The 16,292-nt window shown below is 45.9% G+C and overlaps 2 protein-coding genes across 2 annotated transcripts; both read left to right on the top strand.

Annotated features, from left to right (window-relative positions):
* Nucleotides 1-2,181: 2,181 nt before the first annotated feature.
* LOC136457304 (uncharacterized) lies at nt 2,182-2,595 on the top strand. The gene has a single exon (XM_066457352.1). The coding sequence runs from the start codon at nt 2,182-2,184 to the stop codon at nt 2,593-2,595; it is 414 nt and encodes a 137-aa protein (XP_066313449.1).
* An 827-nt stretch (nt 2,596-3,422) lies between these two features.
* Nucleotides 3,423-3,950, top strand: LOC136457291 (uncharacterized). The gene has a single exon (XM_066457349.1). The coding sequence runs from the start codon at nt 3,423-3,425 to the stop codon at nt 3,948-3,950; it is 528 nt and encodes a 175-aa protein (XP_066313446.1).
* The last annotated feature ends 12,342 nt before the right edge of the window (nt 3,951-16,292 follow it).

The following is a 16,292-nucleotide window of genomic DNA, read 5'->3' as shown; positions in this document are numbered from 1 at the left end:
GATGTCCCAAAGCATCCCTCCACACCATCCTGGAGGAAAATCTAGACTTTGAGTCCCAGGGCTCTATAGAGACTGTCGCTGAAACCACCATCATCCAACCTCATTTCCCATCCTTCCGAGGAGGCAGGATTTTTAATGTCCACGAGATGGAGAAACTGACAAGGACCACGCAGCTCGCGTCAATAGAAGTGCTAACCATGCACAACACCGAGCGAATGAGGCTACCATTGCGCTAGCCGAGGCTGCTCACAATGGAGAACAACTCAACTCATAAGGGAGGCCATGCCCACTCTACCGCAACCTCAATGATGAATTTGTCCGTGTCGACAGCCACGACATCTACAAGACCACAAGTGCCAACTTGGCCATGGCTGCTAACGAGCTCGCTCGGCTCAAACAAACACCAGAGGTCACCAAGGTCGCCTTAATGCTTAAAGCTACGCACTGCTAGGTCAACAAGATCCGCTAGGATCAGGGACCTTCCTACTCGACAAGCTTGAATCGTTGATTCACCGTGCCAAGATCCGATCGCCGCCCCAGTAGAAGCCATTTGCCGACCGACACCGTGATGATGGACGACCCTCTAGGGGGAGCTAGGGGGAACCGCATCGACTACCCTCACCAACACGACCAAGAAGTCGACCAAGATGTCCGAGCACACATCAACAACCTCCGGGATGCACGATGTCATATCGATGGGCGCTGTTTCTCTTGGCATGAGGAGGAAGTACGTCGGTGTTAAGAATATGAGCAAAAGTTTGGTAATCCAGATGCAGCCCTCCAGTCACTTAATGCCAGCAATGCTGTAGATCTCGACGGTGACAATCCCGAAGGGCCCCAAGCATTCACAAGAGCACTCTAAACACTCTAGTGGCCTTGTGGTTTCAAAATCACTAGGGTCGAGCCCTATGAGGGGTGGATGAACCCCACACAGTGGCTACAAGCTTATGCCACTGCTGTGCATGCCATCGAGGGAGATACCAGCATCATGGCAAACTATCTTCCCATCATGCTCATGCCAACCACAATGAATTAGCTCACGAGCCTCGCCCTAGATTCCATCGAATCTTGGGAATAGTTGAAGAAGGTCTTCACCGACAATTACATGGCTACATGTACTCGGCCAAGAACCAAGCATGATCTAAATCGCATTTATCAGAAATCATCCAAGCTCCTCTGTAGTTACATCAGACGATTTTCCAAGATGAGGAATTCTATTCCTAACATCATAGAAGTAGAAGTCATCACCGCCTTCGTCCGAGGACTCCATCACCACGACCTCTGCTCCAAATTCAATCATAAGCCACCAAAGGGAATCGGCGAGATGATCATGACCGCCAATCAGTATGCTGATGCTAAGGAGGTCAAAGTGTGCTTCAACAAGGATGCGGGCACTCACTGCCCAACTCACCATAGCGATGAGCGCCCCGACGAATGATGCCACAATGACCACCGGTATGACGACCGCGACCACCATCAGAATAGTGGCCGTGATCGGCCAGAAGGGTCTAAAGCTGGCCAGTATCGCCGTCGTCGACCAGACAACATCATTGCCACCGTTGATGAACCTCATGCCAAACATAACTATGATGAGAAGTACAAGAAAATCCTTGAAGGCCCATGCCTCTCCACAAGAACAACAAGCACAAGATGAAGGACTACCTTGGCTTCGCTAATGAGTTCTAGACCAAAAAGAAGGATGACAACAACAATGATGGAGCTAGAGGTCGCCGACCACCTAGGGACAACAACAACGCCTTCTAGGATCATGACAAAGTGGTCGCCACTATCTTTGGGGGCCTCGTCGCCATCGAGAGCAGAAGAGATCAAAAGCTCATAGCCCACCGGGTGCTCACCGTCAACATAGAAGACACTATCGCCAACCCCAGCTATCGCCCTTGGTCTAATGTCCCCATCACCTTCAGTAGGGCTGACCAGTGGGCGGACATCCCTTACATAGGGCATTTCCCCCTCGTTCTCGACGTGACCATCAAAACAGTACTCTTTAGGAAAGTACTCATCAATGGTAGAAGTGCCCTAAACCTCCTCTTCGCTGGAGCCCAAAAGGAGCTAGGCCTTAGAGTAGAAGACCTTACTCCCTCTGACTCCTCCTTCTGGGGTGTGATACCTAGCAGGGCATCACAACCACTGAGAGAGATCACCCTCCTGGTACCATTCAACATGGCTAGCAACTTCCTCGTCGAGCACATCAACTTCTACGTCGCTGACTTCAACACCACCTACCATGCCATACTTGGTCAGCCAGCTCTGGCCAAGTTCATGGCCATACTACACTATGACTATCTGGTATTGAAGATGCCTTCACATGTAGGAGTTCTGGCCCTATGGGCTAACATCTCCATCACCTACGCCTGTGAAACAGAGAGTCTCTCCCTCATCAAAGCCACTGACCTCTCCATTCAGATGGCCAGCATGGTCACCGATGCCAAGATGGTGCCTACCGATGACCTAAAGATCCTAGCGCTGGAGCCTCCTTGTGCCTCCGCCAAGTCTAAGGAAATGAAGGAGGTCAGCCTCAACCTCGATGACCCCACCAAGACCGTCAAGATTAGGGCTCATCTCGACCCCAAATAGGAAAGCGTGCTCATCTCCTTCCTACATGCTAACATCGATGTGTTTGCTTGGAAACCTATAGACATGCTAGGATTACCTTGGGAGAAGATCAAGCACTCCTTAAATTCTTGTCAACCGCTAAGCCAATCAAGCAGAAGCTCTGACGATTCACGCTAGAGGAGGCTATTAGGGTAGAAATAAAACGGCTCCTAGTAGCTGGATTTTTTAAAGAAGTGTATCATCCTGAGTGGCTAGCAAACCCAGTCCTTATTCAAAAGAAGAATAAAGAATGGAGAATGTGTGTTGATTACACTGATCTCAACAAACACTGCCCTAAAGACCCCTTCAGTCTGCCTCAGATAGATGAGGTTGTAGACTCCACCACTGGCTATGAACTCCTCTTCTTCCTCGACTATTACTTTGGCTACCACCAGATATCCCTCAAAGAGGACGACCAGATCAAAACATCTTTCATCATGCCTTTTGGTGCATATTACTATACCACCATGTCCTTCGAACTAAAAAACACTAGGGCGTCCTACCAAAGGGCCATCCAGATGTGCCTTGATCAACAGATAGGCTACAACATTGAAGCTTACATCGATGATGTGGTCGTCAAATCCAAAACTGCCAACAGTCTCATCGTCGACCTCGAAACGTTCACCAACCTAAAAAGATACAGATAGAAGTTGAACCCTTCAAAGTGTATCTTTGGAGTTCCATCCGGCATACTCCTAGGCTACATCGTCAGCGCCCGCGGTATCGAACCCAACCCCAACAAGGTCTCCGCCATTACCAATATGAAATGGCCAACCTAATTAAAGGACATACAGAAGCTCACAGGGTGCATGGCTGCCCTTAGCTACTTTATATCATGCCTCAGCGAAAAGGGACTACCGTTCTTCAAACTACTCAAGGCCTTTGAGCGCTTCTCCTGGTTGGAGGAAGCTGATATGGCTTTTGAGCAACTCAAGTTGTTTTTAATGAAGCCTCAGATCATGACGGCGCCTCGACCAGACGAAACCCTATTGATCTACATCGCCGCCACTTCTCATGTCGTTAGCACAGCTATCGTCATCAAGCGTAAGGAAGTTGGACACACCTATAAGGTACAATGTCCTATCTACTTCATCAATGAGGTTCTTAATGAGTCCAAAACTCATTACCCTCAAGTTCAGAAGCTGTTATACGCCATTCTGGTCACGTCGCACAAGCTCCGCCATTACTGTGAGTACTACAAGATCACCGTGGTCACTGAGTTCCATGTAGGGGACATCCTCTATAACAAAGAGGCCAATGGCTACATCATCAAGTGGGTAGTCGAGCTCAGCACTTATTCCATAGAATTCAGAAGCAGACCAACCATTAAGTCATAGGCGCTAGCTGACTTCATCGCGGAGTGGACTGAGATCCAAGAGCCCATCCCTGCTGCTTGCCCTAAGCACTGGATAATGTATTTCGATGGTGCCCTCAACATCAACAGTGCTGGCACCAACATTTTGTTTATTACTCCAACTAAGGACAAGCTTCGATACGTCCTCTGAATTCATTTTCTAGCTTCCAACAATGCCGTGGAATATGAAGCATGTCTCCATAGACTTCGTATAGCCATTGAGCTTGGTGTCAAGTGCCTCATGGTATATGGAGACTCCGTGCCAGTCAGCAACCAAGTCAACAAAGATTGGTCCTGCTCCAGTGAGAAGATGGACACATATTGCGCCGAGATCAGGAAACTGGAAGGAAAGTTCTACGGTATCGAGTACCACCACGTGGTACGAGACCAAAATCAGCTCGCTGACCACCTATCTAAGATAGGGTATTCTCACGTCGTGATTCCACCTAGGGTTTTTGTTCAAGACCTCTTTACACCGTCTATTAAGGAAGAGAAGGAAGTTCAAGAAGTTCCCACCGCTGAGCAGCTGGTACTTACAGTACCTTCGCCGATTGTAGATTAGAGGGAATAGTTTATCAAGTACCTCACTTGCGTCGACGTACCTACCAATAAGACAAAAAATGAATGCCTCATCCATTGCAGCAAGCATTATGTGCTAGTGGACAGGAAGTTGATGAGGAAAAGCGCCAAGGAAGGGATACTGTAGAAATGCATCACCCGAGAAGAGGGTGCAAAAGTACTCCTTTAAATCCACTCTAGTTCCTATGGCAATCACATGGTCAACAAAGCTTTTCGAGCTGGTTTTTATTGGCCCACGGCCATCGCCAACGTAGAAGACCTCATCCTATGTTGTGAAGGATGTCAATTTTTCACCAAGCAAATACACGTGCTGGCGCAGGAATTGTAGACCATCCCAGCTTCTTAGCCTTTTGCATGCTGGGGACTGGATATGATTGGGCCTTTCAAGCTAGCGCCAAGCGGTTTTCGGTACGTATATGTCGCCATTGACAAGTTCTCTAAGTGGATTGAATACAAGCCGCTTGTTTTAGCCACTGCAAAGAAGGCAGTTGAGCTCTTCGAAGATATCATCCATAGATTCGGTCTCCCGAATAGCATTATCACCGACCTCGAAACTACATCCACTGGTCACCATTTTTGGGACTTCTATAAAGACTGATGCATCTCTATCAAATACGTCTCTATTGCCCATCCTAGAGCCAATGGCCAGGTTGAACGGGCGAACGACATCATCCTCAATGCCCTCAAAAAGAGACTATACCAGAAAGAGGAAAAGCATTCAGGCAGATGGCTCAAAGAGCTCCCAGCTGTGGTCTAGGGACTATGCACTCAAGCTAGTCGCAACACCGATGTATCTCCATATTTTTTGGTCTGGGGACTACGGACATTGCTTTCCAAGCACCTAGGGTAGAGCATTATAATGAAGAGCAAGCCACAACTGTTCGGACAGAGGATGTCGATAGAGCCAAAGAAGAACGCCTGATCACTTGTGTCTGCACAGCCAAATACCTAGAAGGCCTATGAAGGTACTACAATCACAACATCAAAGGTTGTTCATTTACGGCCGGCAACCTCATTCTCCGTACAAAGCAGAAAACCAAATGGATGCACAAGCTCTCATCCCCCTAGGAAGGCCTTACATGGTCAAAGAGGTTACCCAACCATGGTCTTACTGGCTATGTGACATGGAGGGAACCGATGTCCCCAACTCATGGCACATCGAGCAACTTATACATTTCTATCCTTGAAACACTCTAGATATGTACTCTTCACTCCATAATGAATAAAGTTTTTATCACCATAAATTGTCTCCATTATTTCTCTGCTCTAGTTTAATCTTTGTTTATAATCACTAGCTCCAAGCTACTCCTTAATAAACTCCAACAATTATACATTATCTCCATAAATGCTTTGCCCCGATTCTCCATACTTAAATATCTCCAAGATATTTCACCAACCATCGGGCAGCACTTGTTCCACTCTATGTTCTTTAGAGAAAACCCTGTCTCCGATCTCTCCCTACACATGCTATGGGCTCTAGCGCTCTGCGTTATGGGTGGTTGGCTGTGGTTCCTCGATCACGTCTGTTCCCCTACATGTGCATGGGCTCTAGCGCTCGACATTATGGGATATGGGTTAGCCAAGGCCAAGAGCCTAGTAACAAACTAACTGCTCGGATGCTACTTATACCACATATAAATGCGTTAGGGTTAACAACATGTCTCTTTTTCACCAAAAACGCTAGCTAGTCGCCTAAACACGCATACGACGTCTGCTTATAACATTTATACAAATACACAAATGTTTGCTTAGGCCCTCATGCGTCTAACTCTCCTTTATAGTTATCCTATACAGGTTCCTCCTCACTTAGGTTATTGTGCTACCTTGCCAAATAGATCGACATTGCTAGCCAACCTCTTCGCTGCGTCCTCCACCTCATCTTTTAGCTGCTCCTCTATCGCACCCATCCCTCTGGCGAATCCAGCCCCTATTGCTCAAAGATTGATTGTAGGGTAGTGAGACCGGACCACCACCAGGGCGTGTCATGATGGAGACAGAGGTGTCTCGGTTGAAGCCTTTGAAGTTCCCCCACGCTGCCTTGCACCTATCAATGATGGTGTCTGGACATGGCAGCCAATCGTTGGGCTAAGGAGCTACCTCCGTATCGATATAGTCGAGCACTAGCCTGACTCTGGCCACCATGGCATCAAGTTTTCCCCTCTAGATTTTCTCTCCAGCTCCAGCATGTCAAACTGTGCCTTGGTTCTTTGATGGTATTCTACATACACCAAAGGGACTCGTCAAATGGAGAAATCATATTAGCAACATCTCCGACCATGAACTACTCACCTTCTAGGTCCTCGGCTAGTTTCTCCGCTCGCCCAGACATTTTCTCCTTCTCCTCTTAGAGTTGACCGATGACTTGACACAACCGGCCAAGCTCCGCATCTTGCTCTATAAATGGAACGGTCGTCAGCAACATCAAGACTGTTTGGCAATGCAGAACAAATTCACTGATCCATAGTACCTTTCTTCTGCTCGGAGATGCTTTTCAACTGCTTGGAGGTGTGCCCTAGCTGCTCGAAGATGCTTTTTAGCTGCTTGGTGGTGCGCTCTAGCTGCTCGGAGATGGTCTTCAACTGCTTGGATAAGGTGCCCTTTTGGTACTCTAGGTCCCTTGCATTTGATTCAGCAAGTTCCCTTTCATGCTAGGCCCTCTAGATGTTCTTCTCCATCAGTTTCATCGCCTCCTTGAGCTTCTCGTTCTCCTTGGCGAGGGGCTCCATCCTTTTGATCAACTGCTATTGTTGTACGATAGTTTGCTCTATGCCCTACAAAGCACCAAGATTATAAAGGACCATAGTCTCCAATGCCAAAGACGGGCACCGCTGATGCAATACTAACCTCAATTTGCTTCATAGCTGTGGAAAGGGTGGACCGCAGCCTCTTTACCTCCCTGGTGGTGTCCTCCTCTTCCACGACCACAACTTCACCCCCTCGCTTGCAGAAGATGCAGACGGTTTGAGTTCATGATCCTTCACGCTCAATCTCCTCAACCACGTCCTCTTCCTCCATAGCCGGTGTTGCTCCCTAGGGGCTTGGTGGCCACACAGAGCGACCGACCATGCCCTATGGCATCTTAGGGCATGCCGCTTGCTCCTCCGACGCTGCCGGCCACTGCACCCAAGACTCTGGCATAGCATTGGTAGCTCCCACCTCTGAACTCGAAGACTCAATGGCTTTTGTTGTTGCTCCTGGTGTCTTCATCGAATCGCCCATCGTCATTGCCAACCACTCTCCACCTCCAACTCCATCAGTAGCGGTGGTCGAATCATTTGCAAACTGACGAGTGCCCAAGGACTCTATAATGGAGTCCGTCCGCAATGTCTCCACCCTAGGACTAGCCCCTGGCTGCTCGCTAATCTGGCCTGATGGATTCAGATCCTTGGCGCACCCTGTTCTACATCAGATTAGCTCATTGATCACCGCAACTATAAAAACTAGATAGCTACCGATCCCAAGGCAAAGATACTTACACATCAGCTTCCCGATAAATGGTTATGAACCAACGCTGCCTCCCCAAGCACCTAGGCACTGCTCTAGGCTCAACCCGTGTGTCCTAGGCTAGAGGTCTTGTAGACTCCGCCATCAGCGTCTTCTTCGCCTGCTGCTCGAGGACTCCTTCCCCTCCTTTCGATTGCACCTCCACGTGCATGTTGCACAATGCCGCTTTACTACATCCGAGTGGTCCGATTGCCACCAAATGAGATGCCACCTGGCTTGCAGGGAGCTACATCTATTGTTCTTCTCTTCTTTCAGGCTAGCTTATCTTTTGCTGCCCTTTTCCCCTGAACTTTCTCTGATACCGGGGGGGACTCTCCTTTCGACTAGCACCTCCACCTCTAGATTCAGATGAGGTGCTAACAGCACCTTCCTCCAACTAAGTGGTCAGCCTAGCATCCACTGCCTTTGGCCAATTGCTCCTTGACATGCCCAAGAAGTATGTTGCCCGTTCCTGCCATTGGATCTTTCCACAAGTGAATCAGTCCACTGCTTCGCGCCAATACGGGATAAAAAGCACCAGGAACAACAGTCAAGATTTTTACCTAAGGAGGTGGGTTCATGCAGTTGAAGGGTTTCAGCTACCCCAGCATAGTGTATGACATGTTTGGAGCAAATAGTTCAGCCGCCCAGTGCAACACAGCCTCCTTCGCTAGGTTCTCCGTCCTCTCTCGGGTGACGTCGGTATCTCCTTTGAAGTCAAAGCTCACATGGGCCCTCTTCTTATAGGGCTGGATGTGGCATAGTATGAAGTTCACTGCCACCACCACTCCACTCATCTTCATGCCCCTTATTAGCTCAAGGAGCTCCTTCACCTATTCCATATCAGCACTGGTCGGCTTCTCCGACCAGCTCCTTTGATTCTTTAGAATCTAGTCGATATCACATCAGATGGTAGGATGACACTGCTTTATATAGAACCACCTAGTGTTCCACCCCTTTAGCAAGGTATTCAGTAGCATAGGAACATATTCATCCACCATCCCATCGTGGAGCTATAGATACACACCGCCGACAACTTTGGAACCGTCGGTGTTTTAAGTAAACACCAATGAGTAAATTTGTGTTATTGCATGTCTAGTTTGGATGGTGTGCTAAAAAGACACAAGGTTTATACTAGTTCGGGTAGAATATCCCTACATCTAGTTCATGGCTACTGCTTGTGTTATTAGCACTAAAAAGTTCATAGTAGGGGTTACAAACGAGCGAGAGAGAGACAGGTCCCAAGTCTCTGATGAAAAGGTCAAATGGGCGCTAAGAGCTTGGTTGTTGCTCAGCTATATGTTTGAGGTCTGATGCTAGTGGTTCTGCTGTGATGTGGTCAAATTGATCCCCTTAGTGGGGTGCCCTGCTTTCCCTTTTATAGGCCAAGGGAGAGCAAGGATTATAGATAGGAGAAAAGAGGAAAACCAGAGGCAAAGGAAATCCTTCAAGGATGTCAGGTCTTCCTTTTCCTCTCTACGGACCCTGCTGACATGGCATGCGATGATAGGGATAGCTCCATGCCGGGCGCATGTCCGCTGACCCTGACATGGTAGGCAGTGACATGCCTAGAAGGTCGCAAAGCGCCCTTCTATCACATCCTAACGGTACTTTCCTACAGGTGTGCAGTGTACGGTCCTTGGTATTAGGTTGACTTGAGTGCTCTGCCTTATCTACATGTGTCATTATGAAGGAGTCGTGCACAGACATCAAGCAAGGCAAAGACAACCCTCAGACATTGGGTGAGGCAGAGCTAGCCCTCAGACGTCGGGCGAGGCGGAGCCAGCCCCTGAGAGTCAGCCTAAGGCAGAGCCAACCCTCGAGGGTTGGGCAAGTCAGGGCCCATAGCTGCTCTGTCCACCAAGGCAGAGCCAACCCTTGAGGGTCAGACGAGGCAGTGCCCATGGTCTTGGTGGCCAGACAAGATGGGACTCGACAAGCGGTGTAGTCGCGCTCTTGATCATGTGGATGAATCAATGTTGATGGTCATTAGCTCCTCCTCTTCGGGTACCCTAGTATTGGTCCCTGATAATAGCCCCTGAGCCCCTAGGCAATTCAAGTTGAATTGCCTGGGGGATTTTTTGACTTGCTAGCTGGTGCGCGCGAGCGCACCCAGTGGGTGTAGCCCCTGAGCTTGTGGAGGAGTAGGATACTCCTTTGGAGGTTTTTCCAAAAGAGAGGATTCTGAGACCCTAGCCCTCTATTGTTGCCCATGGCGTGCCTTGAAGATGGTGATTTCTTCTCATTGAGGTCAAACTCTTTGCAGCTATGGTCATGAGATTCAGTGGTTCATTAGCTGGATAGTTTGATTAGGGTCCTGGTATTCTGTTCGTGGGGATCCGGTCAGGGTAAGCCTGGCTGAGACTCAATCATGGGCCGAGATGCCCGTGGCATTCACGCACCTAGGTATTGACTGCTTGTGGGGCCCATCCCTTTCCACTCTTTATCGTAGGGGTGCTTGGAGCGGCTGTCGGACCCATTGATGGGCCAACTGTCAGACTCCTAGGCCCGGATGGGCCGTAGATGCGTTTCTGATCCGTATTCCTCTTACTCGTAATGAGTCCCGGTCCGCTCAGGGAGGTGAAACGCCCGTTGAGTTTCTTAAAGGAAAGGATAGGGATTGCGTGCTCGTATCCCATGGCGTGATGTTGTGGTAGATCGTGGGAGGCACGGTGTAATACCCTAAAATTTGAAATCCTAGAAATGGGCCTAAAAAGATTTAATTTAGAATTTTTGTGCACATGAAATATAGGAAAATAAATTTTTTCATTAAATTAAAATTCATCATAAGGTAGCAACATGTTTGAGCATACATGCCATTGCATTTGATTTATTTGGTTGAGTGGTTTTGATTGAAAATTCAAAATGGTTAAAATTGCTTTTGCAAATGAAATTAAAAATGGCTTTGAAATAAAAGAAAAGAAAATTAGAAAATGAAAGAATTTAAAAAGTTATTCTCAGAAAACTTACCCAGAATTTGTTCATTTCTGTTTGAATTAAAAAGTGTATTTTAAATCATATTTATACTCGATTCGGTTCATATTTGAATTTGTTTTGAATTAAGTTGTAGCACCCGGTTTTAAAGACAAAACCAGATACACACTATATGTGAGCCCAGGAAGTCAAATCTCACATATAGCCACAAATAAGGGTAATATCAAAAGACAATACTTATTACATAACGTATTAGTATAAGGAATATAACCTCAGAGTATTGACTATGGAAAGACAACTCCGATCTTCAGGTAAAGACTCCACTTCCACAGGGACAACTGACTGGTTGATCACAAGCCTAACTCCTCCAAACTAGCAATTTGGTACCCATCCAGGATTTTTATCCAAAGTATAGTCAAGTCAATAGTCCTTATGTGTGGCTTGTGAACGTTTAGTGCTAGATTGAAATGTCTTTATGATAATGCTTGAGTTGAATCTTTGTAATGAGTGCAATGATCTTGTGGGTTTTGCCCACAGTTTCATTTAGTTTATAGGCCTAAGGTATAATGATCAGTGCAATAAATAGTTGGGTTATGGCATTCTTCTGTTTCCTCTATCCTATCTTTTTGGAGCAGCCTGCACTCTTTGGCTTATATCTCTAATCTTAGATGACTAAAAATCATGAGAAAATTCTGTACAATAGTAGACTTCAATATCTTTCTCTGAGCACAAGAATCAGCCTGATAGCTATTTGAGTTATGGAGATACAAAAATCACAAGGTGATGCATCTGTGCTGTTGGGAACCAGGAATAGTTTCTCTTGTGCCCTATTTTCGACCTTCTAAACTATAGAATTTGGAAAAGTGTTCTATAAGGAAGTTGTAGAGGAATTGATGAGCTTTCCAATGGTATGAGCTCAAACTCTATGGGATTAACAGAATGAGAGTTACAACTATTTTATTGCACTACTATTTTCCTGCTCTCGAGAATTCTCAGACTAGATGTTCTTGCTTATGTAGAGGAGTTTCTCTAGAATGTTAGAACATGTTTATGTTAGTTAGCTCATTTTTTTAAGGAAGTGCAAGCTACCCTTTTGTGTGCCCTAGTTGACTTTTCTTAAGGGGGGTAGCCAAGTTGAAGGGTTTGTAAGATGAAGTTTTCTTGCATTCTAGTGTTTCATGTGGAAGAATTGGATATCTCGATGGTTGGGGTTTTCTCTAGTCTTTCATACTATCAATCCTATCTTGTCACCTCTTGAAACTATAGTAAAGAATGTTATGAATGACTAAATCCTAATGCATATATGTTGGAAACAGATGGCCTCAACCAGGAGAAGTGCTTCATGAGATGTTGGAAGGAATGTTCCCACTTCTAATACATCACCATCAAGTCCCCCAACTAAAGAGCAAGCTTTGATGATGTAGACTTAGCTATTATAGACCACTGCTCAGAGTGTGTTGAACAATCCACAAGAAACACCAATTATTGACAAGCGTGGTGAATTTCTGATGGGACACCCATCGACATTCTCTCATGCAAGCAACCCACTAAAAGCTGATGACTGGCTTAGAGCTATGGAGCAACAACTGGACATAGCCCATTGTGATGACCAGGAGAAGGTGCTTTTTGCATCTAGCCAACTCCAGGGTGCAGCACAAGACTAGTGGGAGACCTACTAGTATGGACGTCCCAACAATGCTTGACAGATCACCTGGCAGGAGTTCATGGAGAATTTTAAGATGTACCACATTCCCGTAGGTGAGGTAAAGCTCAAGCAAGATGAGTTTTAGGCTCTCAAGCAAGGATCCATATCAGTGTGTGAGTATCGTAATCGGTTCACTCAATTATCACGCTATGCTCTAGGAGAGGTAGATAGTGATGCTAAGAAACAAAAATGCTTTTCTAAAGGACTGAATGAGAATTTGCAACTATGTAGAGAGACGGAAGAGAAGAAGAGAAAACATGATCTTCAATGCCAGTTAAGAAACACTCATCCTCGGTTCGCTATGCAACCAGAATATCAGTCACATCCTATGAATCTACTTGTGAGTACAGATCAGAATCAATATCAGCAACCCGATGATGAAGTGCAATAGGTTAGCTCTCAAGAGCCATGTTTGTCATCTCCTACTATCACCTACATGAAGACAAATACACCTACTAGTGAGAAAGGTTATGATTGTGGTGAGATTGAACATTATGAGAACAATTAAGGTTTGTCAAAAATAATCAAGGCCATAATCAACCGCAGCAAGAGCCAAAACAGATTGTCCATAGGAAGTAGGTGCATGGAAATAAGTTAAAACAGAATTACATCCTTGGAAGTTTGAACAATGTGGATATGATTACCACTCATGGAGCTAAGGAGGTTATTTATGATTTGATTGCAGTAAGCTCAGCCACTGCTATGGTGATGTTTGACCCTAGTGCGTCACATTCGTTTATCTCTAGTGCATACGTAAAACAACATAAGATAAATAATCTTCCAATGAGGAAACCAATGATAGTTAAGTCCCTAGGAGGAGAAATGAAGGCAAGCCGCATATGCCCAAGAGTTAGTCTTGACATAAAGGGGGTAAAATTTGAAGCAAACCTTATTGTATTAGAGTTAGTGGACATTGATGTTATTTTTGGAATGGGCTGGATGTCTACATGTAAAGGAGTGATCAAGTATGCCCAGCGTATGGTGCTTCTAACCATACCGTTAGGAGAAAGAATTGAGTATGAGGGTATTCAACCTTCACCTGAGGAATATGACAATGGGAATGATCTATTAGCAGGTGTGAACACTGAGGATAGTAAAGTGGACTGATTTTCTAGATGATGGTGTAGAGGAACAAACACCCTTAGAGGAGCTCCACCTAACAGATGATTATACTTATGATGATTATCTAGTTAGGATCTTAGAAATAGCCTAGGGAACTCTTATGGGAAGAGGGCTTAAAGTGTGTAAAGTTCAATGGAGTAACCAATCAGAGGAAGATGCAACTTGAGAAAATGAGAATCAAATAAAGATAGATTTTCCTCATCTCTTTGAGGTGTAACACAATCACGTTAGAAGTCACCTAGGGTGTCATATGAAGTTTGGTTATACCCTTGAGTTTAAAGTTTCTGTATTCAAGACAATTGTATCCCTCATCTTAATGGGGTAGTCCGTGTAGCCAAATCTTTTTGTTCTTGAGCTTTGGAGATGAGACATGTGTAACTTGTAAGCTGGTTTACAATGCAAGTTAAGATGTTGGAATGTTTATCTGAGTTCTATTCCTAGTTCTGTCTCCCTTCCTTGTCCCTAGCCTTTTTTGAATCTCGGGACAAGATTCATCTTAAGGGGGGTAGAATTATAACACCCTAAAATTTGAAATCCTAGAAATGGACCTAAAAAGATTTAATTTAGAATTTTTGTGCACATAAAATATAGGAAAATAATTTTTTTCATTAAAATAAAATTTATCATAAGGTAGCAACATGTTTGAGCATACATGCCATTGCATTTGATTTATTTGGTTGAGTGGTTTTGATTGAAAATTCAAAATGGTTAAAATTACTTTTGCAAATGAAATTAAAAATGGCTTTGAAATAAAAGAAAAGAAAATTAGAAAATGAAAGAATTTAAAAAGTTATTCTCAAAAAACTTACCCAGAATTTGTTCATTTATGTTTCAATTAAAAAACATATTTTAAATCATATTTATACTCGATTCGGTTCATATTTGAATTTGTTTTGAATTAAGAAAAGAATTTGATTTTGGAAAATTTTCTTTTCTTCCTTTTCAGCCTAGCCCCAGGAACCGGCCCGGCCCTTCTTTTCTTTCCCTTCCTGGCTTGGCCTGCTCAGCGGCCTAGCCGTGCATCCCCTTTCTTCCTTCTCCTCTGCATGGCCACCTCTGCGTGTGGCCTAGCTCAGCGGCCCGCTGCTCGCGCCCTTGCTCCACGCGCGCGCCTACAGCCTGCTCTATGTCTCACCCGAGCACCCACACTCTTCCCTTCTCCCTCACTACGCCGCTGGCCCTCCCATCAGCTGGCCACTTTCCTTTCTTCCCCGCACGCTCCTTTCCTTTCTTCACCGCAGTTGATGGCGTTGCCATGCTCAGCAAGCCGCCGCGCCCGCGCCCGAATGGTAGGCATCCAAATCACTCAAGTGCCTGCTTCCCTACCATCTACCAAAGCACCGCCAGCCTATAAAGCCCGAACCAAGCAGCTCCCTCTTCCTTTTCTCCATTTGCCGCTCGCTCTCAACACCGCCGCCGCAATACGTCATACCTGCGCCTGAATCACCATCGCCTATGCCTCATAGAGCTTCGCCATGACCTGACGTAGCCATAGGTATCTCCAATTTCATGTTTTGGTCACGGTTTGCTTGAATTCATCCTCACCCATGTGCCACTTCTCTCTCTAGCCACCACCATTGTCGACCCGCCCCCTCGAGGCCTTCCTGAATGTCGTGCTCCCTTTCTTCTGACTCACGGTGAGCTACTCATTCTCCCCATGCCTCTAGTTCATTGAACAACGCCCTAGAACACCATAACCATGAGCTCCCAAGCTACCGACCATGGCGCCGCCACGGGCCATCATCCCGACGCGCTTCCCTCGCCGTACTTTTTGGTCGTAATGGACTCACGTAGATGCGCTCATCGTTCTTGTGCCCTCGTCTTGGTCTGGGGTCGCCAGAGTCACTCATACCTGTGTCATCGGTGAGCTCAGGCCACCAGCACCCATGGCGCCACCATCATGTGCTCTTCCCTAGTGGCCCACTACCCCCATCATGCTAGCGCGTTGGATGCGTGGTGGATGGCCAAGATTGCGTACCCCTTTGGGGTTACGTAATCGGTCCACCATGGACCCATGGACCCGGCCCACCATGCCGCGTCAGCGTGCGCCCACGCCGCGTGGTGCCTGGTCAGCCGCGACGGGTCAACCGCAGTCAGTTGCATGCCTTTTTGCACTTAGGTCGTTGCAGTTTTCAGAAATCAACCCGCGCTCCATGCTAGTTCAAAGTAATTTCTTTTAGGTCTTGTTTTCTTCTGTTTTAGCCCCTATACTTTGGAGTATTAGTACCTACAGTCCAGTTAGCATTTAAAATTCAAAATTAATTGGTTGAAATTCAAATTTGAGTTCATTTAATTACAGAAATGCCATCAAACTTGTTTAGGCCATAACTTTACCATTTTAACTTCAATTTGACCCGTTTGAATTGCGTTAGGACCGTATTTACATTTTCTATGTGTTTATACTACTATTAGGCATGTTTTCAATACTTAAAATGCATGGGTAGATTTAATCTATTATTTAATTAAAGAAAACCTGTTTAAATCATAACTTATTCATTTTAA

Source organism: Miscanthus floridulus, chromosome 1 (assembly GCF_019320115.1).
Source record: "Miscanthus floridulus cultivar M001 chromosome 1, ASM1932011v1, whole genome shotgun sequence".
Lineage (NCBI taxonomy): Eukaryota > Viridiplantae > Streptophyta > Magnoliopsida > Poales > Poaceae > Miscanthus > Miscanthus floridulus.
Note: the sequence above shows the minus strand (reverse complement) of the source record. Positions and strands in the feature narration are given on the sequence as shown.